General features: G+C 39.1%; 1 protein-coding gene across 31 annotated transcripts in view; it reads right to left on the bottom strand.

The window, feature by feature from the left end:
• Positions 1–831: 831 nt before the first annotated feature.
• The window catches only part of NT5C2 (5'-nucleotidase, cytosolic II), a 111,524-nt gene continuing 87,359 nt past the window's right edge, over positions 832–24,996 (bottom strand). For 6 of the 31 annotated variants that reach the window (XM_025395691.1, XM_025395690.1, XM_025395677.1 and 3 more), the window contains 16 exons: positions 20,868–20,985; positions 19,984–20,079; positions 15,187–15,278; positions 14,997–15,054; positions 14,704–14,895; positions 13,891–13,984; positions 12,591–12,644; positions 10,987–11,070; positions 9,624–9,665; positions 8,052–8,159; positions 7,680–7,746; positions 6,852–7,022; positions 5,259–5,310; positions 4,637–4,697; positions 4,313–4,489; positions 832–3,606 (listed from right to left, as the gene is read on the bottom strand). In XM_025395691.1, coding sequence (XP_025251476.1) covers positions 3,370–3,606; positions 4,313–4,489; positions 4,637–4,697; positions 5,259–5,310; positions 6,852–7,022; positions 7,680–7,746; positions 8,052–8,159; positions 9,624–9,665; positions 10,987–11,070; positions 12,591–12,644; positions 13,891–13,950 — 1,113 coding nt within the window. In that variant the 5' untranslated portion in view covers positions 13,951–13,984; positions 14,704–14,895; positions 14,997–15,054; ... (1 more) ...; positions 19,984–20,079; positions 20,868–20,985 and the 3' untranslated portion in view covers positions 832–3,369. Of the gene's footprint in view, positions 3,607–4,312; positions 4,490–4,636; positions 4,698–5,258; positions 5,311–6,851; positions 7,023–7,679; positions 7,747–8,051; positions 8,160–9,623; positions 9,666–10,986; positions 11,071–11,756; positions 11,798–12,590; positions 12,645–13,890; positions 13,985–14,614; positions 14,917–14,996; positions 15,055–15,186; positions 15,279–19,635; positions 19,660–19,983; positions 20,080–20,867; positions 20,986–24,996 lie in introns of all 31 variants that reach the window. The other 25 variants (XM_025395673.1, XM_025395680.1, XM_025395681.1 and 22 more) reach the window with 12 other exon arrangements.

Genomic DNA, 24,996 nt, shown 5'->3' on the forward strand with positions numbered 1-24,996 from the left:
GCATGTGGCTTTTTAAAGTGGTTTCTTAACAATGTTAACGTGACTTAAGGATTTGTACTTCTATTAAAAACCACTTCTAAAAGTATCTTAGAAAGGATAGCTTGAAGGGTTTGCCTTATTTTAGGTCTCAGCAGAGGTATGCTTATAGCAAGAGAAGAATCTTAGGTCTAAGTAGAACACTAAACTTTCTTGGCTGTGAACAACTTTTCTGAAGTACACCATCAGAGTTTTCACTGCCTATCTTTGCAGAGATGAATGAATGTACTGGGCAATTCCTCTCCCCAAGGAAACCCAGCAGGGCCTGGGTCTGCTGTACCACTGACCAACTGCTGGGGACGCTAGGGTCCCGGTTAGTACATGCCGTAAGGTTGGAAGTTCAGTCTAGCACTCAAGAAGGGGTTGCCTGGTGTTCTACAATGCCTGTAAATAGTGTTTTCAAAATGCCTGGGAAAAAATTCTCAAAAGAGATGGCAGAGGGCGGGCGCGGTGGCTCAAGCCTGTAATCCCAGCACTTTGGGAGGCCGAGGCGGGTGGATCACGAGGTCAGGAGATCGAGACCATCCTGGCTAACACGGTGAAACCCCGTCTCTACTAAAAAATACAAAAAAATTAGCTGGGCGCGGTGGCGGGCGCCTGTAGTCCCAGCTACTCGGGAGGCTGAGGCAGGAGAATGGCGTGAACCCGGGAGGCGGAGCTTGCAGTGAGCTGAGATCCGGCCACTGCACTCCAGCCTGGGCGACAGAGCAAGACTCCATCTCAAAAAAAAAAAAAAAAAGAGATGGCAGAATGGTCTTCTCATGGTGTAAAACGCCTCAGGTTTTTTTTTTTTTAAAGGAAAAAACTATACCTTTTAAGTTCAGCTTCCTTAACTACTGGCAACAGAGAGAAACTCATAATTTGTTTTAAAAAGCCCAATTACAGCTGCCCTGCCTACCCATGGACCATTGACTTCCCAGCACACTCTTAAGAATAATATACAGAGAGGCACCATTTTGCTCTGGGTCTTATGGAATCCTAGAGCTCTTTAATCATACGTTTTGGTGGTCCTACGGAGAGCTGTGACTAGCAGTGGAGTTCTTGCTCATTCCAGCTGTGTGCTTTTCACTTTCTGATCTTTGGAGCCAGAGAATCATTTGCCATGGAATCATCTGGCTAGTAAGACACTCTTATATGGATGCAATACAAAAAGTGGTAAATTAAAGGAAAGCAATCATGTGGTCCTTGCTCTAAAAGGGACAATATGTAAATGTACTACTATAATAAGGTAGCTCTGTAGGTGTAATGAGCTACTCATAAATTATTTGGGTTTAAGAAAACTTAAGACTATGTTAAACTGGGCAACATCTCCATCTTGAATGAGAATAATTAGTAACTAGGATGACCACACATTCTCCTAACATGGGCAACAGTCTAATTGTTATTGCATTTCTGACCTGATTCTTTTAAAGGGGCATATATTCCCAATGGATACCATTTAGAATGTATGTTTCTTGGATGACTTAATCTGAAGCCATATATATCCAAAGTAGTGAGACAGTATATCCTTGACTAAGTTACCAGGCTGTGTTCCCTGCTTATAAAATGATTTTTTAAAAAGCCTTACTTTACAGTCCTAGTCCAAAAATCTGTGAAAAAATTGTGAGGCCTTGAATGAATATAATCATTTATATTCATTAATGAATGATCATTAAATCATTCAAGCACCATGAATATAATCATGATAGAATATAACAATTCTTAAATATATTTCCTTTAAAAGAAGAGAATATCAAACTGACGTCACTACACCAAATCTAAACCCACTTGAAGACCAATAACTATTACAGTTGTGCTACAGAATAGGTCAAAGTCACCATTAGAAATATTACACTTTATTGAATTCTGGAGCAGCTAATCCACCCTCCCCTATTGACCAATGACAAGAATGGAAGCAAATATATGATGGTTAAAGTAAGAGTCTATAACCACTGTTTAAAATGTTGAAACAACTTTCACTGTACTGGTGAAACAGTTTTAATACCCTAACATACACAGTAATAATTCATTCTTGTTTAAAACAAGAAGTGATTTCGACTTGGGATTGGGATTTTTATTTATTTTTTTGAGATGGAGTTTCGCTCTTGTTGCCCAGGCTGGAGTACAATGGTGTGATCTTGGCTTACCGCAACCTCCACCTCCTGGGTTCGAGTGATTCTCCTGCCTCAGCCACCTGAGTAGCTGGGATTACAGGCATGCGCCACCATGCCAGGCTAATTTTGTATTTTTAGTAGAGATGGGGTTTCTCCATGTTGGTCAGGCTGGTCTCAAACTCCCAACCTCAGGTGACCCACCCGCCTCGGCCTCCCGAAGTGCTGGGATTACAGGCGTGAGCCACCGCGCGCGGCCTCAACTTGGGATTCTGAAGTGAATTTATTCACGCTGATTGTGCCCTCTACTTTAGTAAGGTTCTGGCTTACAGAGCCCTCTTCCCATCCTCTGATGTTCAACTTTAATATACAGCAATCAACTCTAGAGGATAAAGAAATCTGGATTTGGGTAGCATGAGCCACAGCTATATAGCCCAAACTAATGAATGTTCTGTAGTATAAAAAGGGAGTTCTCTTTTCTGGGGGCTTGTTCCTTTGTCCGCTTGCAGCTAAATTATTTCTATAGATTTAGCACAGATAAGAAAAAGGTTGTTTTTGGATAACAAATAATAAGCATTTGTGCTATTAAACAAAAAACAAAAAAGGTAATAAGGATACTGTCTTTTCCCTCAAAATAGAGGGAATAAAGCAAGTAGAGAATACTTCTGTGCAAAGCCAGTGACAGAGAAGCAGCCTTGCCAGAGTCACTGAGGATGACTTAAAGGCTTATAAAAGGAAACTTGAAACCTTAACAGAGACTACATTTGATCATGGAAATAATACATTTCTCCACTGTTACACAATACCATGTAATGCACTGGAAAAGCTGGATCTTGGAGTAATAGCACAATTTGTAACATTACAGATCACCTCTTCCCACTCTGTTCCACTCTGAGACTCTTCTCCTTTTCCTCGTGTATCCAGATACACTGACATATGGATGATTTTTTAAAAAGTGTCACAAGCCACAATGGAGCCATATACATGCAGTTCAGCCTGATTTTACCCTTATTTTCTTCTAATACAGACTCCATTACAATTTTGGACCATCTGCAAAGAGTACAGATACACAAAACCAAAACAAGTATCTATGATAAGAATAAAATCTTCAGAAACTTTTCAGATGTACCTTCATGGAGCCCCCTCCCTCCCCACCCAGTAGAACCCTAACAGGGACATCGTTTGTTCCTGCGAGTCCTGCCAGGACTTGTTTAATGGGTGCTCAGGGTTTTGGTTTTCCTCCTTATTCTTCCTCCTCCTCCTCCTCTTCATCATCATCTTCATCATGGCAGTGTGTAATTTCCTGGGGGGCCAGTGGGAAGAGGTTGGGAGGTTTAATCTCACTAATTGACCGTGTCAGCTGGTGCCGCTTGTAGTCAGTGTCTTTGAAATCCACTGATGTGCGGTTCCGGGTGGCAAGAGGAGACTCCATCTCATTGATATCTACGTGTGTGTGCTCCACCGTTGATTCATGAGGCATCTAGAAAGAAAAAAGCTAGAGGCTCAGAGAGCAGGCAGAACAAAGTAGCTACTTCCCAAATCCTAACCCCTCTCCTCTGTTACGTGGCCATGCAGTTACATCTATAATGGACCACAGGACAAGTCAATATAGACTTATCTTCATAGAACTACTTATAGTTGCCTGTCTTCCTCTCTCCCTGCCCCTCAAAATGGTGCCCATATTGTCTACTGCAGCCAGAAACTGGAAAAGATGGAGAGGAGAGTTTATCTTCTACTTTACAGCAAAAACAAAATAGTCCTGAAACAGATCAGAATATAGGAACGTAAAAACCACGTTTTCTTTTTCTTGAGACAGGGTCTCTCGCTGTCACCAAGGTTGGAGTACAGTGGAGCAATCAAAGCCCACTGCAGCCTCGACTTCCTGGGCTCTATCAGTCCTCCCACGTCAGCCTCCAAAGCGCTGGGGTTACAGGCACGAGCCGCCATGCCTGGCCCACATATAGCTTTTAATAGAGTAGACTTGAGAGAGTAAAGTTATACTCCGTAACTTCCAATATTGGTTCTACTTTCTCAAAGACCCCTTCTTATGCAACCATATAACCTGCCCCTGGGCTCTGTACATCAGAAAGAAATGTTCAAACTATCTCCTGTGCCATCTCACAAAGCTGGCTGCTGACCCTGGACTTAAGAGTACATCTTGGTTGTCAATTATAGCCTTAACTCACCAAGACATGGGCAGCCCTGAAGAGGTAGCTGAATGGGTAATACAGCAGGTTGATGAAAGATGCTGCATAGAGGTCAGCGTAACGCATCACTTGACTGGCAAAAAGGGTCTGCCGGGAGCCACTGCGAAACAGGCTTCCCATCATCCCATAGCACATGTCCATGTCATGAGTTACTTTCTAAAACAAAGAACAAGATTGATTCTTGGCTCATTCAACAAATATTTACTGAGCAGTAGTTGAAAGCCAGTCTCTGTAAAAATCAGAAACGTGAAAAAATCATTTAAACTTATTTCCCAAGTTTTCTCCCAAATCCCATTTGGATACCTTAATACGTCTCTGGATGGAACTAATGTCTGGACGCTCATTGCTACTGCTGTCAAGGTGCCTAAAGATAAAAGAAAAACTTGGTGAAAATCTCTGGGAAGAGCTTTTTCTTTTCTTTAAGACAATCTCACTCTGTCACTCAGGCTGGAGTGCAGGGGTGTGATTTTGGCTCACTGCAACCTCTGCCTCCCAGCTTTAAGCGATTCTCCTGCCTCAGTCACCCTAATAGTTAGCTGGAATTATAGGCATGTGCCACCACACTCAGCTAATTTTTGTATATCTGGTAGAGACGGGGTTTTGCCATGTTGGCCAGACTGGTCTCAAACTTCTGGCCTCAACTGACCTGCCTGCCTTGGCCTCCCAAAATGCTGGGATTACAGGCGTGAGCCACCGCGCCTGGCCTGGAAAGAACATTTTTTTTGAGATGGAGTTTCACTTTTGTCGCCCAGGCTGGAGTGCAATGGTGCAATCTCGGCTCACTGCAACCTCCACCTCCCCAGTTCAAGCGATTCTCCTGCCTCAGCCTCCCAAATAGCTTGGATTACCGGCCTGGAAAGAACATTTTTTATACCTAAGTGATTCCTGAAGAAGTTTTTAGGAAAGAAATTTTTAGAAAACTTACTTGTAGAGTTCAGCCAAGAAAATATCCAAGCTCTGAAGTTCTTCGAAAAGTGCTAGTTAAGGTTTGGAAGGAAAAGGAAGATATTTTAAATAAATAAGCACCCAGTTCTTAACTGCTGCTAAAACTAAAAGGTTGCAGATGTGACTGAAAAGTATAACCTGGGACTAACATGCTCTAGGTGGAGTGTATAGTGACCTCCTCTTCCCCTCTTCAGGATAACCCACTGATACCCGCTTGAAGTCTGACAACAGATGAGCACCATCACCTTCTCTTTAACCGCCTTTCTTCCTGCTTAAAAACTATGACGACAACTTTCCCTTCCAGCTGCATGCTCATTCTGAGCTTGTAAAAGTACCAGAATTTACACCATCTCAGGTGTAGTCAGCTAAGCAAATGTTAACAGTCCCATTTTCAGATGAAAGACTGAGAATTAGGTGACTTGTCCTGAGTCACAGGTCCAGGGCCAAATCAACTAGATTTCCAAAACTTCATAGGCAGAAAGTTGTAAATGTGAATGAAAGGCTAGCCAGAAAATCCCACTCATAGTACAGACAATAATAACAGCAACAGCCAGATCTATAGCGTGCTTCCTGTGTTGCAGCCTTTGTCAGCCTGGGTTCCTCGAGATAAGCCCTCCTTCATCTACTGTAAATATAACACATTTTCTTCTATTTACCATCTTTAGGAGAATTGAGAAAAGTGTTACTCAAATAATTTTCTGTATTCAGCTGTTGGAAAGGTAAAATAACGATAATGGTAATAATTTTCTGTGTTTCAGATGAGGAGCCTTGGTTGAGAAAGGCTGTCATGTCTGTCTATCTTTATACACATATTGCCTCCATTTTTCATCAACTTTAGGAGGTAGGTATTATCCCCATTTTTACATTTGAGGAAACTAACGCACAGGGTGTCTCATTAACTTGCCTAAGGGCATGCAGATTTCAAGTTATACAGCCAGGGCTCCTACCCCAGGCAGGCTGAGTTTCCGGAGTCACCTTCACCACGCTGCAGGTAATAAGCATCAAGGCTGGCTGGAGAACTTGTGTATCAAACACTTTTACAGAACTATATCCGTAACTTAATTCAGCATAGTGTATATACTGCATATACACAGTGTAGCTTAGTTCAAGAATACAATATGGCTTCATTCTCTAGATCTCAGAAAAGTCAATTAAAAATACCAGAGGTGATTAACATTCAGAGCCATCACTGCCCCAGAATCACAGATATGGGCTGTTGGCAGAGAGACTGAGACTGCTAGGCATGGTTGGGGAAATATGGGACCACAGAGGAAATTTGAGCTCCAGTTCACAACTTAGTGTTACTGTAACACAACTCAAGACACCAACATTCTATACTTAACCTCGAAGAGAGTCAAGAAGGTTAAACAAGATAAACTCTCATATTTATTCAAATTCTGGAGTTCTGTGAAATATCTGAATATTCTATGGGAAGGAAGTATCCAAATATCAAGGCCTACCTTTTGACCACCTCTGACTTCCTGAATACAAAGTAATGGTTTATCAACGAGGACTTGATTTAAAGCTGGTCATTTAGATATAAATTGCATCAAAGATTTATGAAATGGCTTACAACTCTTGTCGGTCCAGACATGCAGCTCCTGTGCAAGTTCGGGAATCACCAAAAAAGTTCGCCACCCTTGCCGTTTCTTTGATTTTAAAATGTCCCCAAAAATGTGATCTCCAATATACAAAATGTCTTTTCCCTTGGCTCCCAGCAGATCACAGATCGTATCAGAAGAACCTGAAACAATAGTGAACAATGAGAAAACTGTCTCTACATTAAAATCAGTCTTCCAATAGTATTCAACCATTAAATACTATGATTCATTTTATTCTTATAGTTGTATGAGGAACAGTCTAGGAAAAAAAAAGACAAAAGACTCACCATTCTCTTCTTACTGCCTTCTAAGACAAGGCCTTCACTCCACTGTGCTGACCAGAGCTCTTGATCACCAAATCCAAGAGCAACAAAACTACATCCTCAGCTTAACCTTGAAAAGAGCCACTGCCAATTTCATCACAAATCTGCCATTAAGCTGGCTTTATTCAACTGTTTATAACTCCAACATATTATGTACCTATAACCATGAAACTCCTTGAGAAACCCTTGAGAACATATTGAGAAGTACCCCCAAGTGATTCCAGGCACTGCGAAAAGCCTCCAATAGGATTTTTTAAAAAAGAAAACTGATCGTTTTAGTGAAAATCAGATTCATTAGGATATACTAACAACTGCTCAAACCCAGACTCCTATTGCATTAAGAAGTGACTATTTACCTTCAGTAGATGACATCTTAGACCACTAAAGAGTACATATGGCACTTTGCTGAGAGATCACCAAAGCTTTCACAGTGAGGTCTGAGCAAAGACATTAAATAAAGGGAAGTCTGTGACTTACCTCCTGAGTAGACGATACCATGCTGTAGGGGGCCTGTGTAGGTACCAATTTTCAGCTTGCCAGTTTTCTAAGTGAAGAATATGGATTTTGTAATACTTTATCATCGTATCACAATCCTCCCCTCACCCCACAAGCCTCCCACCCCACCCCCCACTACCAGTGCTATTTGGCCAGACAGCCAAATGAATGGCACTTACTCTTTTCAATTAGTGGGTTTGTTTGGCTGCTTCAGTTAAGACCAAAACTCTTAATTTCAAAAGAGAGATATGGCTAATAAAAAAAAAATTCCTGTTTCCTTATGGAGAGTAAGAGTGGGGAAAGGAGAAACATTAAGGACAGTGTGCTAGCAGACAGATCATCCTCATGACTTACAGTATCCACTTGACGCAGTACTGTGCCTTCTCCAAAAAAGAGTGGTTTCCGTGCATCCACCAAGATCAGGTCAAAGTAGGACTGCCATGGTCGATGGGAGCTCCCAGGCTGGTGAAGGACAAACAGCAGAAGTTGAAACATCACTCCTTACTTTAAGGCATTACTATTTAACTCACTCAGATGCAAGGAATATAAAAATACTAAGTATAGCCAGAAGATCCCACTATTTTATTTTTCAAAAAGGTGTGTCAGCCAGGCGTGGTGGCTCATGCCTGTAATCCCAACACTTTGGGAGGCCAAAGCGGGCGGGATCACAATGTCAGGAGATCAAGACCATCCTGGCCAACATGGTAAAAACCTGTCTCTACTAAAACTACAAAAATTAGCCGGGCGTGGTAGCAGGCGCCTGTAGTCCCAGATACTTGGGAGGCTGAGGCACGAGAATCGCTTGAACCCAGGAGAGGGAGGATGCAGTGAGCCGAGATTGTGCCACTGCACTCCAGCCTGGCAACAGAGCGAGACTCCACCTCAAAAAAAAAAGTATTGTGTCTATGTATTATAAGCCATATCCTTTGGTAAGCAGACAAGGTATAAAGAATAAATAACTGTATTCTACACATTAAATTGTTTCATCTACTACTAAACTACAATAACTTATTTTACAGCACTTTAATATATGAAAGTGTGCTCAGCTGAAATTTGCTAAAAGGAGCTCAAAAGAGCTAGGAAGAGATGCAAATCAATACCCAAGGGACAGATTAAGAGAGCGGTAGATCAGCATCAGAGCTCAAGTATACAAACTAACATGGAACTATTAGGAGATTTTACTGGTTACATTCTCAGAATGATGGCTCTAGGTATACACTGGGTTTTGGCTCATAGTGTAAGCTAATCACAATACTGAGTTATGCCCATTAAAATTATGACTATCCTGAAATGGAACCCTGGCATTAACCTTTTAAGACCAACCTGAAGGACACTGCACCCTGTGATTTCAGGTGTTCTCAAAACGAATTTGCTGATGTTTATTCACTAAAGTCTAGGACTAAAATTCTGTAAGTATGTGACTAAGTTGCAAGGAGTATTCCTTAAACCTAAGTGCAGCCCTTCTGCAGAAATGAAGACTTCTTTGCTAAATATCAAGGTTAAGTAGTGTCTTGGCAAAAACTTAGCAACAACTAATACAAAATCTAGAAGTTGTCAAGAATATACATACATTTTCTGTTTTAATCAAATATCTTCCACAACCTGAAAATTCCTTTCACTGCCACACAAACTTAATTCTGCATAGAACTTCTTGGGCATAAAATTATTCTGATCCCATCCTACTAAATATCACATGAATATCCCTTTTATTTCTGTCTACTAAGTATTCAAGTTGTGGACTCTAAATTAGCAATTTGATTTTAAATTCTACTAGCTCCTGGATTCTAATGTTAATGAAGATTAGACAATAGGCTTAAAAAGTAGGACTTTTCTGGGTGGGTTCTGACCAATTCTTTCCCCCTTAATATTCCAGAATGATTAAATGCATTCATTATTACTAAAGCAATGGTCTACTGAGTCACATACCTTGGGGCCATGTGGGAAGTCAAACAGGTAAGTCATAATTTTCTGGAAAAAAAAAAAATTTTACCATAAGGTCCATATACTACTTTTGCAAAAGGCATATAACCTAAAGAAATTACAAGCTCTTCACAAAACATGTCTTCTTCAACATAGGACTCACCACATTCTTGTTTCCTCTAAATTTTATGGAATCATGGCAGTGGAAGCCAGAAATTAATGCTTTACCATATACCAAAAAGAAAAAAAGGCTTCTGACATTCTCAGGGAGGATACATACTTCCTCTGGAAGATGTTTTTGAACACACATTTGGAGGTAAGGAGCATATGAGGTAGGGGTACAGAGAAAACTAATGACTCACACAGAAATAACCTATCACTTTGGCTTTGCTACTACCATCCCTAGACCAACTAAGTCAACAAACCAATGGTTTATATAAGACTATTTACTACAAATCACCAGGTGTCTAAATCAAGTTTATATGTACAGCAAATTGGGGGAAGTGGAACTTCTTGCTAGTACTATAAACTTGTGTCTCAGCAAAGTAAGATGAAGTTAAGGAATTAGATCAGTTTTTCCACATGCTTTAATCATGGGAAAAAATTGTTTTTAAGAGGTAGTAAATTTTGGGCTGGGCGCAGTGGCTCACGCCTGTAATCCCGCCACTTTGGGAGGCCGAGGTGGGTGGATAACGAGGTCAGAAGTTCAAGACCAGCCTGTCCAAGATGGTAAAACCCCATCTCTACTAAAAATACAAAAAAAAATTAGCCAGGCGCAGTGGCAGGCACCTATTGTAATCCCAGCCACTTGGGAGGCTGAGGCAGGAGAATCACTTGAACCCAGAAGGCAGAGGTTGCAGTGAGCCGAGATCACACCACTGCGCCCCAGCCTGCGTGACAGAGTGAGACTCTGTCTCACAAAAAAAAAAAAAAAAAAAAAAAAGATGTAGTAAATTTTGATGGCTAAGAGCCCAAACATCTGTGCACCATCTATTGCTGCAGGTCTTCCAACAGCAGGGAAGTCATATATACACATCAATAAGGGATGCGACTGCTCAAGTTTATAGAAATGATGCTCCAAGGAGACACAAAAGCCATTTTAATCTTTACAAATGTTTTAAATAACCCCAAGATTAAAAATTTCAAGTAGCCAATCATAATCCGTGAAAATGGTTAAAATAAATTTCTAGAAAAATTTAAGAACCACTGTTATTATCCTGTACATTTTTGCCTTTTTACTCTTTGAAAATGAGAAGGCAAGAAACTACTTTCACTTAATCAACTTCTATCCTCCTCATTGTCTTCACAGTTCTTTAGGCCAAAATAATTCCACTGAATAAATAAACAAATATAAACATTAAGCACTTACATCTGTATATTTATAGTCACTGTTGGTAGCAAGAAATACTTTCCCTACTTCCTTCATCCGGCTCAGAAGCAAAGGCAGTTTTCCCTGAAATGTAATTGGATAATGAGTGAAACACAAACACATTTTTATCTTTATACTTTGGAGTTGTCATATACTGGATTTCTGTCCACAATAGGAATGGGGGAACCTTTTAAGGGTTAGCTGATTTCGGAATTTTGCACTTAAAATCCCACATTATCACTACAAATGAATAAAGTGTTAACATATGTAGTATACACAGTGTATATAACAGATTTACATGTAAAATTATACACATATTTATCAGGGTTATATGGCTGTTAACAACATATCTCTACCTTCCTCATGATGTCTGCCTCAGGAAAGAGTTTAAATTAACTTAAATTAACTTGAGATTTCTTGAAGTATGTGAGGTATGTTAGAGATCAGGAGAAGCTGACTTAACATGCTCTACATAGAGAGTATCAGATATGGCTTTCAGTGTGTATACTATGGTTTTATAAAACACCTTGCAGAATGAAATGACATGTGCAGATGCTACCTAGAAATACCCACACCCATGTGCGCTTAAATGAGGAAATTCTAACCCCTCACGTGCCTGGAAAGAAAAATACCTTTTCCTTCTCTCATAGCAAATAGATTCATTCCTTCACTCAAATTCTCCCGGACCCTCCCCATTCAGTGTTCTTTCTTGAAATAAGGGAGGTGGGTGAAAATAGGAGGCACAAAAACTGAAAACAAGAAATCTTTACCACAGTACTTTGAGAAAATACTGTATTCTGCTACTTTTACTCTGTAGGAAAAGAAAGAAGTATGTCATCTTGGGGCACTATGTGTGTTTAATTTTTATTCTAAAACAGTTCTAGACTTATAGAAAAGCTGTGAAAAGTAGAGTTCCCATATATTCTTCCTCCAGTTTCCCTTAATATTAACATCTTACATAACCACAGTAAAATTATCAAAAGTATGAAATTAACATTGGTACAATACTATTAACCACAAATTTTAAAAAAATTTTATCAGGTTTCCCAATATTGCCTTTTAAGGTATTTTAAAGCTTTCCTTATTACTCTCTGTTGACAGGTTAAAGGCATTTTAAATAACGGTAACATATATGCACATTTTTGAGATGATCTAGTGTAGTAGTTATAATCTGGGTATGACTCAGCTTTACTACTTACTAATGTGTGACCTTTGGCAAGTTATTTAATCCCTCTATTTCTCAGTTATCTATAAAACAGAGGTAACAATAATACCTAACTCAGGGTCATACAGAAGATTAAATGGCATAATGCATGTAATCACTTAGCATGGTGATGTGTATACAGTAAACCTCTAACTGCTATTATAATTGAAGCTAAATGGACAAATGAAATACTGAGTCTTCTTGCCTATCAAGAAATGGAAAAACTATACTAAGACCTATGCTCTAGCTGAATATTCTTGGTGATTATATCTGGCACATACTATACCAAGACAAAGAAATCTCTTCCTTTGTCCATTTCATTATAAATCAGCTTGTTATTCATTTCCCTAATAGATAAAATGAGCTATTATGCAGATCTATTTTCCCCTATATTACTTACATCTTTGACTACATACTTCTCAAGATTTTCAACTGTCTTTTCCTTAAGGGAGCCCTAGGGGAAGGAAAAAAAAAGGAATTAAGAAAAGAACAAAATCAGTTTTTAACATGTAGTTTATAAGAAAAATGGTGTTTACTAATCAACCCAAATTCTTTCTTTTTTTGAGACTAGGTCACCCTATTGCCCATGCTAGAGTGCAGTGGTGTAATCTCGGCTCACTGCAGCCTCGACCTCCCCAGGCTTAGGTGATCCTCCCACTTCAGCCTCCCAAGTAGCTGGGACCACAGGTCCACACCAACATACCTGGCTACTTTTCTGTATTTTTTTGTAGAGACAGGGTTTTGTCATGTTGCCCAGGCTAGTCTTGAACTCCTGAGCTCAAGCAGTCCACCTGCCTCGGCATCACAAAGTGCTGAGATTACAGGCATGAGCCATCATGTCCAGCCCCAAATGCATTTCTTAAGGATTTATCAAAATAGAAAAGTGACAAACTAGAGAAGGCCAGAAAAAAGTAGCAGGTATGATTTGCTGCAACCCTGCCTCTAAAATTTGTCTTCAAAATATAAAACAGTTTCAAGTTTGAAATTAAAAGGCATTTCATATTTTATTCAATAGTTTATAATAAATGTAAATTTAATATTAATTAATGTTTGTAGTCAGGTGGGAGGTATCTGGACAAAAAAAAAAATAGACCACTGTCATCCACAAAGGATATGTTAAATATAATGTAATACACTAAAACTTCTTCTACGTTTGAGAAATGCAAACTAAAATAAAATCCAGAAGCCAAACACCATCGCTGAGGAAAGATCAACATTACCTCCAAGACCAAAGACAAGAACATATGTATTCTAGAGAGCTATCACTAGGGGGCAAATCCATTTTGTCTTTTTTTTTTTTTTTTTTTGAGACGGAGTCTCGCTTTGTCGCCCAGGCTGGAGTGCAGTGGCTGGATCTCAGCTCACTGCAAGCTCCGCCTCCCAGGTTCACGCCATTCTCCTACCTCAGCCTCCCGAGTAGCTGGGACCACAGGCGCCCGCCAACTCGCCGGCTAGTTTCTTTGCATTTTTTAGTAGAGACGGGGTTTCACTGTGTTAGCCAGGATGGTCTCGATCTCCTGACCTTGTGATCCGCCCGTCTCGGCCTCCCAAAGTGCTGGGATTACAGGCTTGAGCCACCGCGCCCGGCCATTTTGTCTTTTTTTAAAAAAAGGAAATATTCTGCTCCATTTGGAAAGTTAACGCCAGGCCATAAAACACATGCCAGAAAGCGAGCAGGTGAAGAAGCAGCTTCTAGGTACCTTGTAATGAACCCAGTCAACAGCATCTCTTACATCCTGGAACATACTCCGGTAGGACATGAAGAGGTCCCCATCTTTAAATCCTGTTTCACAACTACAGAAAGATAAAAAGAACATGACAGGGGATCCAAAACAGGGCAATAAAATATATGTCAAAAATTTCCCAGGGGACCCAAAGGTTCCGTATCACATGGGTAAAGGCTGTGGCTAATGAGGAAAATAATTACTCCCTAATGAAAGTCCACTTTGACCACCAGAAATGGCTATAGTGTTCAACGGAATACAATAATTGTGAACAAATACAAAGTGATGGAAGAATATATTGAATGTAAGCTAAAAGGCCAAAGTTAAAAAAATATCAGGTTTTTTTATTTATCACTTTTTAGAAACAGGTTGAGGAAACATTTAAAACTTAAAATTGGTCATTTAGGTTCTTTCCACCCTGACTTTTCTGACACTGTCCCTAAGTACAAAGGTACTGTCCATTTTTTATTTAGCTCAGTGACTCAGCTTTCCACCAAATTTAGTGTCTTCAAGTAGATAAAGCCCAAAGAGGATATGAAGTTAGCCAACTCTGGCTAAACTTTCAGTATTGGCTATATAATTCTCCCTAAAGGAAGAGGATAACTTGTTTAAGACTTATGCAAAATTTTACTTCTGGTAAGAGACACAGTATTTACTCCTTAATCAAATCTTGCCGGGCCTGGAAATGAAATTAAATTACCATCCCTGAATGGCTCCTGGGTAGCTGCTGTGAAATGAGTTGGGGGGTTTTAGTGTAATTCTGCTTGGACAGATAATCATCACACAAACCTCCCACTCAGTTGTCACAATTAGCACCTCTGCTGGCCGTCTTCATTCCCAGGAGAAGCCAATCAGAAGTGGTGGCTGCAGCACACTGGCAAGGAGAGGGGCCGTGTGGGAGGTGAGAGCCTGCATGGAGCTGCTGGTGCTGTCCCATCTCTCAGGCTGGCAATGTGGCATCTCTCACTAGCACTAAATTCACTTTAGAAAAGCAGAAAAGACCTACAATGGCCAGTTCTCTAAAACCCTGTGCATTAATTTAAAAAATCAATTGGAAAAAAAAAATTATAGTATGTACATACCTGGTATATCTGGGACAATTAGTAAAAAAATCTACTAGGCAGGCCAACAGGTAGGTCTCTGAAAAATGAAGAACAGATACTCATAAGCTATAATGAAATAATTCAAACTTATTTCATTATCTCCCTTGAACAGAGACTAATGGTCACAGAAGGGAAAGCATCAGTATAAACAAGCATAGAATGAATCTACCTGGTAGGTTGAATAGTGTGTTCAGAATGTAAAATCTTTCAGTATCATCTCGCTGGATAAATTTATTTGGATACTGTTCTCTAGTTTCTGGTCTGAAAGAAAAATTTAAAAATTAAATGATTTTTAAAATAACATTATAATAATTGGGAAACAGCATTATTCAAAAATTAACTCAAATATTTTGATGGCTATGTGCAAGACAGGATTCCGAATATTAAGCATGGGTAGCTATGAAGATGAATGAGTTCAGGTTCCAGCTCTTTTTCAATTTTATTTTATTTTATTTTATTTTTAAGACAGAGTCTTGCTATTTTAAGTCCAGGCTGGACTTAAACTCCTGAAGATTGCTCAAGCAATCTTCCCACCTCAGCCTCCCAAGTAGCTGGGATTACAGGTGTGATGTCCAGCTTAGGCTCCAGCTCTTAAGAGAGTTGTCAGTGTGATAGGCGAGATAGGTCACATACACATATAATTATACGGTAAAAAATCACAACTACCACAAGAGAAGTGCAAAAATTTATGAGAAAACCAAAGAAGGGAACACCATTTCAACTTAAGGGGTAGAGAGAGGCAAATGTGAGGACTAAGGAGAGGAAAATCTAGGAAGGATTCATGCACGTGCTGGCATATGACCTGGGCCTTAAAGGCCAGGTGGACCAGTTGTGAAACTAGTCCAGTTTGGGTAGAGAAAGGGGAGCAGAGAAAAATTAAGCTAGAAAGATGGGTTGAGGCAGATTAAACTACTGTTCCTACACCATTTAGGGGCAAGAGGGTACTACTGACAGTTTTAAAGCAGAGGGATAATCCCATCGGGGCTGAGTTGTTAAAACAAAATTAAATTAGTGGCTGTTTTAGGATAAACCGGGGGAAAGACAATGTGATGCACTCCAACAATGGCCACAAATTCTTCCTGTCTCTTTGTGATGCAATTTTGTGGCTCCTCCCATTAGAACTCAGTCTATTTCTCTATCCTTGAATACAGGCTTGTATAGCAAGAAATGAGATCCAAGCAGAGACCTAGAAAAACATTTGTGTATTGAAGCTTAATCTCTCTTGCAGCACTTGGAACCACGGACTACTACGTGCATGAGAGTGAGATAGTCTACTGGAGGATAGAAGGCTACATGTAGAAATGAAGCACTTGGCCAATAGCCTGCGAATGCCAGACATGTGCACGAAGCCATTCTAGATTAGATGCTAGGTTACCCAGCAGCTAACCACAGACATGTGAAAGAGCGTGGAGAGATCAGCTGTGCAACGCAGAATCGCCCAGTTGAGTCCTAGAATTTTTTTTTTTTTTTTTTGAGACAGAGTCTTACCCTGTCGGTCAGGCTGGAGTGCAGTGGCATGATCTCAGCTCACTCATATATTCAAGAGAGATTACCAAGGTAAAGTAAGACCCAGCAAACTGAGTAGATTTGGTTGGGGGGACATTAAGAGTCAAAGATGATGATGTCCATGCTAAGGTGTCTCTAAGAGGTGGTTGGTACGATGAACAGAAATATGAAAACTGAATAATAACAAGGGATGTAAGAGTAGTTCTATTTTGGTGATACTAAGCTTGAAGTAAACAGATTTTTATCAGGCAACTAGAAACAAAGGTCAAGAACTTAAAACAGAGATTCAGACTTGAGAGATAACTGAGATCATCTACGTACAGATACTAGATGGAATCATGAAGAGTATTAGAGGAGATGAAGCCACTTAGTGTGCAGGGAAGGAAGACGAGACAGAACAGAACCATGAAGAAAATTCAGGGTTTAAAAGAAAAAAAGCCAGTGAAGCAGAATTTGTTAAAGATGCAGAAACACTTCTAGAAGAAAACATTTCAGAGAAACTCAAAGGGAAAAATACTAAAATATAAAAAGGCACAATTCTGACAGTGAATACATGGAGATTAACAATCTAAATAAAGGAAATCAAATTTAAAGTTCACACGCAGAGTGACCTGGATAAATTCCTGCTTGGGTTTCTTAACTACAAATGGCATAAACTCCAGTTAGACATACAAAAATCACATTAGCTCCCTGTCTTAAGTCACTCTTCTGAGATGAGAGCTCCCAATAATGAATAACTTTGTAGAGTATCTCATTTTCTAGCTTTCCAAGATTTTCTTTAATAAAAGTAAGGTGGAAAGTAACAGTAAAAATATATTTTCTTCAGTCAGGTTTAATAAGCTGATACTGTCTCCTTAGATACAATATACTTCCCTATTCCCTCCATCATTAAAGAAAGATTCCTTTACATAAAGATGGTTAACAGTTATTTATTAGGCAGTTAGAACCCAAATTGATTTATAAATATAGTTAGCAATTACATTGTAAACATCACACTAGTATATATTTAAAATAAAAACCAATTTGGGGGAGGAAATGTATCATAAAAGAAGAAATGCTACACTTGGAATGGGAAGAAAATAGTTATAGCACAGATTACTACTAACTTTCTGTGACCCACAGAATAAAGATTTATCAAAATATAAGGTCCTAACTTATGAGCAAAGCCCGAAGGAGCCCTTCTTTTCCAGCCCTGTCTACCATTGTAAGAGCTTCAATAACTATTTCTTTCTTTTCCTCTATCTTCAGTCTCTTTTTTTATGGGAATTTTAATTTTATAAATTTTTTTTTTTTGGGGGGGGATAGGGTCTTGCTCTGTTGCACAGGCTGGAGTACAGTGGCATGAACACAGCTCACTGCAGCCTCAACCTCCTGGGCTCAAGCAATCCTCCTGCCTCAGTCTCCCATATAGCTGGGACCACAGGCATGCACCACCATGCCCAGCTACTTTTTGATAATTGTAGATACAGGGTTTTACTTTATTGTCCAGGCTGGTCTGGAACTCCTAGGCTCAAGCAGTCTTCTTTCCTTGTCCTCCCAAAGTGCTGAGATTACAGGCATAAGCCACTGTGCCTGGCCAGTTTTTCTGTTTAACTCTAAAGACTGCACAGTGCTAAGTGCTATTTGAATGATTCTGCATTCACTCATAAATGACTTATTTTTTAAACTAATTATTAAATGCATTAGCAAAAGAGCTATGTGGAAACCTTATTGGCTTATTTAGGGGAATAGAGGAAGTCTGTTGATCTTGAGTTAGTAAATGTGATCGTAGTACTAATTTATCCAACTGCTTCTCTTTTCTTCTCTGCCTACCCCTCCCTCATAATACAAAAATTCCTTTTTAGATATAATAGAACCCTGGTTCATCTTGAGATTCTGAGTTATGATGACAGTATCTGTGTATGAAATAGCTTAAGTTACTAGTACAACCTGTAATTACTTCATATTCTAAATCCTGTTTCCTGATATTTTCATGGATCCTGAACAAACTCCGTCATAAAAACAGTGAAGGAAATGTGCATTTAATCACTGGCCTGCTCAGATGTGTCAAGATGGGTGTTTACTTCACACTGTTCTCATGTATACATGGAAATCTCTGAGCCTGTGTAATGTCAGTAATGCCAACTAAAGAGTCTTATATCAGATGCTTCAATTCTAAGGGGCATCCTGTGACCTCAAATCTATAGGAAGCTCTGGTACTATTTCAGTTGGTTTGTGCCTCTTATCACAAAAAAAGATATTGTCTTTTTAAACATTTCAATGTAGCCTGGTGTTTTTCCTATTCTGCCATCAAGAATGAATAGTAAATGGAAACATTACATGAGAGACTGACACACATCCTATTCTGGTTTTACGAGCTATTGTTCTGACCTTAATACAATGTCAATAGTAAATAAGGTAGCATAACAGTAGAGGAAATGTATAACTGTAAAGCTATAGCTACAGAAGTTGTCAAATTGTGGCATTATGATTTTTTTAAAGAAAATATCGGCACATTACACACCAAAAAATAGTAGATACTAAATTTCATCTGCTGTTTACTAGGGTAAAAAGTTCAAATTAGTGACAACAGTGGAAATATTTTTATTTTGAAAATAAAGCTTATCCTGCCAGGCGCGGTGGCTCACGCCTGTAATCCCAGCACTTTGGGAGGCCGAGGCAGGTGGATCGCCTAAGGTTGGGAGTTCGAGACCAGCCTGACCAACATGGAGAAACCCCATCTCTACTAAAAATACAAAATTAGCCAGGCGTGGTAGCACATGCCTATAATCCCAGCTACTAGGGAGGCTGAGGCAGGAGAATTGCTTGAACCTGGGAGGCAGAGGTTGTGGTGAGCCGAGATCTTGCCATTGCACTCCAGCCTGGGCAACAAGAGTGAAACTCCATCTCAAAAAAAAAAAAAAAAAAAAGATAAAGCTTATCCTTATTTGTTTTAAATATTATTACCACATATTCATTTTAACCTTATGTTTAAATTTTTTTTAATGACCCAATCAAATGTCAGGATTCAAAATTTAGATTCATTAGAATCTAAAAAACATACTGGCTATTAAAAATCTCTTATTTAAATTGCTGTAGTTTAAAAATTTTCAAAGTATTTTTATATACATACCTCTTTTGAACAGCTACCTGAGAACTGTATTAGAAAGAAGAAAATAAAAATCTTAGAATTTCAAGTAAGTCAAAACTACTAAAGTTCTTCTGGGCAAGTTTCAAGATTAGTTTTGTTGTATGCTGTACAATTGGAAGGCACTTAATTTAAACAAAATGTAATTGCTAACTATATGTCAGTTTGGGTTCCAACTGCCTAATAAATGACTGTTAACTAACCTTATGTAAGGGAATTTGCTCTTTAATGATGAAAAGTAATAGGGAAATATATTACATCTGGGGAGATGATGTCATCTTCACATTGTTTGACTTTAACATTAGAAAGAAGCTAAAGGTTCTTTGTACTCACCCCCTTATAAAGTTAAATCCATGTGCACAGACCAAGAGGTTTCCATAGGCATCGACTTTCAAAAGATTTCCATATAGTGTGTCAAAGACAAGTCCCCTATGTGAAAATGAAGACATTATTGATAATGCAAAGTAATACAGGCAATAATTTTATTTAGTATTATTTAATCATCATGAACCAACCTCATCTAATTCAAGCTTTGTACCAACTCAAGTATGTCCTAATATAGCTAAAATGAGTAAAATCTTAAAAACTAATTCTAAAGCAACTAAAAAATATTGACTCTGTCCAGAGAGATAATCATAATTGTTTTCTGTAAGGAATAAGTGCTTAATCAAACAAGATATAAACAAAATTGCTCTTACTACACAACTGGTACCATTCTAAAACATAGTCTTTTTTCTTGGACAACTGAGAAGGCTTATATCTTCCTCCATTAGATGCTGTATGTGGGATATATATGATAGCATCTCAAGTAAACATCATTTTCTTAATCTTAAAGATTCCCTATCAAATCCAGAAATGGAAACTGCCAAGTTTCTATCATGTTAAGTGTATTAGAGAAACACATACCTATTTGCCAGCAGCCCCGAATAGCACCACCTGTCATTACTACCCGTCAGTTTTAGTAATCTCCTTTTTCACCCATAAGTGGGTCTTCCTCAGTTGCAATAAAATGAGCTTAATTCAGGAACACCAAGATATGGTGTATATGAAAAGTTCATGGTAATTTTAGAATCAACATCAACCAACCAAAAAAACAACAAAGAATTATTCAATGTTTTTTGGGGGTTTTTTGTTGTTGCTGTTAAGGATGAATTTGGAATGTCTAATTTGAGGGGTAAGGAAAGTAGTCTTAATCCAAAAATATCTTTAAAAATTACCTGGTAGGGAATGTAGAATCATAAGCAAAGCTGAGCAACTCCTGGGGATAGCCAATAGAAACTAATCTCTCCACAGTAAGCTCAAAACCAAGGGACTCATACTCCGGGGACTTGTACACTGCACAAAGAGGAGGTTTTCATTAGTTACCAGAAAGAACAGCCAATTAAAACAGAATGAAAATGAATGAATTTCTGCTCTTTCCCAATTCTTCCCCCCTCCTAATTCTGCCATTTTTCTTTTTCCCCCTCAAACTCCATGTTCTGCACTGCCCCAAGTAATTAGAGAACTCAATTGTTAGTCTGTGGAAATAGGTCATATTATATAGCAGGAGCACAGCAACAAGCTGAATTATCAAATTATTCAGTAAAGTTCCTTCATTCTCAGGAAACCTATTCCAAACATTTTTTCCCTTTATTCTTTCATTCCCACGGTTTTAAAAAAATGAGTATGCATAGCTGTGATATTAATCGTGAGAATAAAAGTACACAGAAAACTAAGGGAGGTCTATATATGTTGAAAGCTTCAGTGGTGTGCATAATTGTTGCAGAAATCCTTCAAAATGAACTTTTAAAATAATTTATTTTTGGAATTCCTGTTTGGCTTGGGTAGTTGCTTTATACGCCTTCTCCAATCAACATATTTGTTCCACTTGTTAGACTGTTTTCTTATCAGCTCTAACAATGTATGCCATCAAAATTATATTTTGCACCTTATTATTGTAAACCAACCATAAAAAGATGTTTGTGACAATTAGGGAAATGTAAATATGAACTGGAGTTAGATACTGAAGAATTGGTCAGGCATGGTGGCTCATGCCTGTAGTTCCAGCACTTTGGGAAGCCGAGGTGGGCAGATCACTTGAGGTGAAGACTTTGAGACCAGCCTGGCCAACATGGTGAAACTCCGTCTCTACTAAAAATACAAAAAATTAGCCGGGTGTGGTGGTGCCTGCCTGTTGTTCCAGCTAGGAGGCTGAGGCGGGAGAATCGCTTGAACCTGAGAGGCAGACGTTGCAGTGAGCTGAGATCATGCCACTGCACTCCAGCCTGGGTGACAGAGCGAGACTCTGTCTCCAAAAAAAAAAAAAAAAAAAAAGAAAAAAAAAGCCAGTGTGTACATAAAACTAAATCTCTCCGTATCTGCGAAAGGAGCACTGAGTTTCTTACAGGTCAAATAACAGGGATTTCAGGCAATTGGGGGGTTCTCTCTACTACTGTATAAGTCTGAAATTTTCCATAATGAAAAAACTTTTTAGAGTTACTACTGAAATTCAAGCATAAAAAAATGTTGCAGCCAGGTACGGTGGCTCACGCCTGTAATCCTACCACTTTGGGAGCCCAAGGCGGGCGGATCACTTGAGGTCAGGAGTTCCAGACCAGCCTGGCCAACATGGTGAAACCCCATCTCTACTAAAAACACAAAAATTAGCTGAGCGTGGTGGCAGGCACCTGTAATTCCCAGCTACTCAGGAGGCTGAGGCAGGAGAATCGCTTGAACCCAGGAGGCACAGGTTGCAGGGAGCCGAGATTGTGCCACTGCATTCCAGACTGGGTGAAAGAGTGAGACTCTGTCTCAAAAACAACAAAAAAGAAAATGTTGCTCCTTTAAATAGGTTTCTTCCAAATGAAATATTTAGGTAAGCATCCTTCCATCAGTCTCCAGGAGTAAGCCATATTAAAAATAACAACTAAAAAGACCTGCCAGTTTCCTAAATGCCAAATGAGGCAAAAATATTCATCCTATTCTTGTAATCTCATAATAATGCAATTATTATTATATTATTATAGTTCTTCCATCTACTATTAACATCTTTAGCTTATGGTACAAACTGATTTTTCATTGCAATTAGTCTACCTGTCCAAGTTGGTGCTAATACTTTAATGAGTGTGATTCAACTTTCCCTTCCCAAAAACAATCCTTTAGAATATTTCTGGAAATATATAACAGTAATACTAGTTGCCTCCTAGGAAGGGAACTGAGTGGCCTTTAAGAGACAGAGAAGGAGACTGTCATGTACCTCCTGTACCTTTAAAACTTATAACATATTAATGTACATCTATTTTTAAAATTAAACTGAAGTTTTTAAAAAGCAAGCTGGGCTTTCAAAATCCTTTAATAAATATTTGTCAGATTTGAAACCCAGAAGCCTAAAATTTTTAAGGCCTTTTGAGTCTCATCTCATCAGAACAATGCCAAAAGAAAAAAAAACATTTTTCTTTCTTTTGTTGTTACAAGGGTAATAATAATTTAATGCCAACGCTAACCCTAGCTAACATTGTTTTTCTTTTTCTTTTTCTTTTTTTTTTTCTGAGTCAGAGTCTCACTCCATTGTCCAGGCTGGAGTGCAGTGGCCGTGATCTCGACTCACTGCAACCTCTGCCTCCCAGATTCAAGCGATTCTCGTGACTCAGCTTCCCAAGTAGCTGGGATTACAGGTGCCCGCCATAATACCTGGCTAATTTTTGTATTTTTAGTTGAGACGGGGGTTTCACCTTGTTGGCCAGGCTGGTCTCCAACTCCTGACAAGTGATCCACCCGCCTCAGCCTCCCAAAGTGCTGCAATTACAGGCTGAGCCACCACGCCCAGTCATGGCTAATATTTTCAAAACTGGCTATATTACCTTCTTCCCCTTAAATCCTGCCTCATCCTCTCCCATCCCCCTAAAAAAAACTTGTTGAAGACTTAAGTGTGGAATTCCTAAATCTATATGATGTAAAAAATCATATGTGGTTAAAAAAAAATAAAGTGCTATATACATACACTAGCAGAGTAAGAGCTGGTGTATCATAAAACCAAAGCCATGGCATCTACTGTTGTAAATCTGAGTTACGTTAAAAGTATAACCACTCTCACCTTACCCTCCTCAATGCCCCATGCTCCTACCCCAGTTGCAAGTAAATCTCATTTTAGTACAATCTCCATAAAATGAAAATTATTTCTCAATCCTAACCTAGGCCCCATTTATCTCAAACTGTATTTAATGAAATAAAATTCCAGTATAGCTAAGTAATTTGGGTAATCTACTGACATTTATTCTTATAGGATGTGGTCCATATAAAATGATTTCAATTGTTAATTTTTCAGAAGGACAATCTTCTGGATATGCCTTAAGAGTGGGAGACAAAAAACAAACCTTAATTACTCCCACCCACACTCACTCTTAAATCAGCAATTTTCTCCAGCTAGATAATCAGGTAATTATAGAGCAATGCAGTAACCAGTGAGTAAAACCTATGTCTATGAGACAATTTGGATTTGAAACTCAAATTAATGTATTCAGAATTTTCAGTGAAAAACAATACAGGGGAGAAAAAAGTCTCAAATCCCCATTTTGACAGCACAAATCCTAGAATAGCAGAAAATAAAAACACCATACATGCCACATTATATTTATTTGCAGGGCAGAATTTCCCAAGTGTTCAACCGAAGTGACTTTCTAGAAATTCCACGTACGGAAATACTTTAAATTTCCCTTTTCTCAATGAGCTCAGAGTACTTCCTAAAAATATATCTTCACCATTTGCTGACATGAAGTTATATAGCAAGTACAAACATCAGCTGAAGCCAAAATTTAGGTCTCTTTGAGTCTCATCCAAAAGCTCTTTGTAAGGCCAGGAGTGGTGACTCACGCCTGTAATCCCAGCACTTTGGGAGGCTGAGGCGGGCGGATCACTTGAGGTCAGGAGATTGAGACCACCCTGGCCAATATGGTGAAACCCCATTTCTACTAAAAACACAAAAATTAGCCGGGCATGGTGGCTCGCACCTGCATTCCCAGCTACTTGGGAGGCTGAGACAGGAGAAATCCTTGAACCCAGGAGGCGGAGGCTGCAGTGATCCAAGATTGCACCACTGCACTCCGGTCTGGGTGACAGAGTGAGACTTCATCTCAAAAAACAAATAAACAAACAAAAGCTCTTTGTGATAGGGTATATATACTAAACTACCACTGCAAAACATGAATTTCTAGATTACATAAACCATCAAAACTTAAGCTTGGGTGTTGAAACATACACTTCTCCCTCCAATTTTTTTCAACTAGTCCAAAATAAACTGCTCTACTCACAAGTGGGAATGGATTTAGTAAAGAGAGTCCAAGTTCTGCCCAGACAACACTATTTCATCAA

This window comes from Theropithecus gelada, chromosome 9 (assembly GCF_003255815.1).
Source record: "Theropithecus gelada isolate Dixy chromosome 9, Tgel_1.0, whole genome shotgun sequence".
Classification (NCBI taxonomy): Eukaryota; Metazoa; Chordata; class Mammalia; order Primates; family Cercopithecidae; genus Theropithecus; species Theropithecus gelada.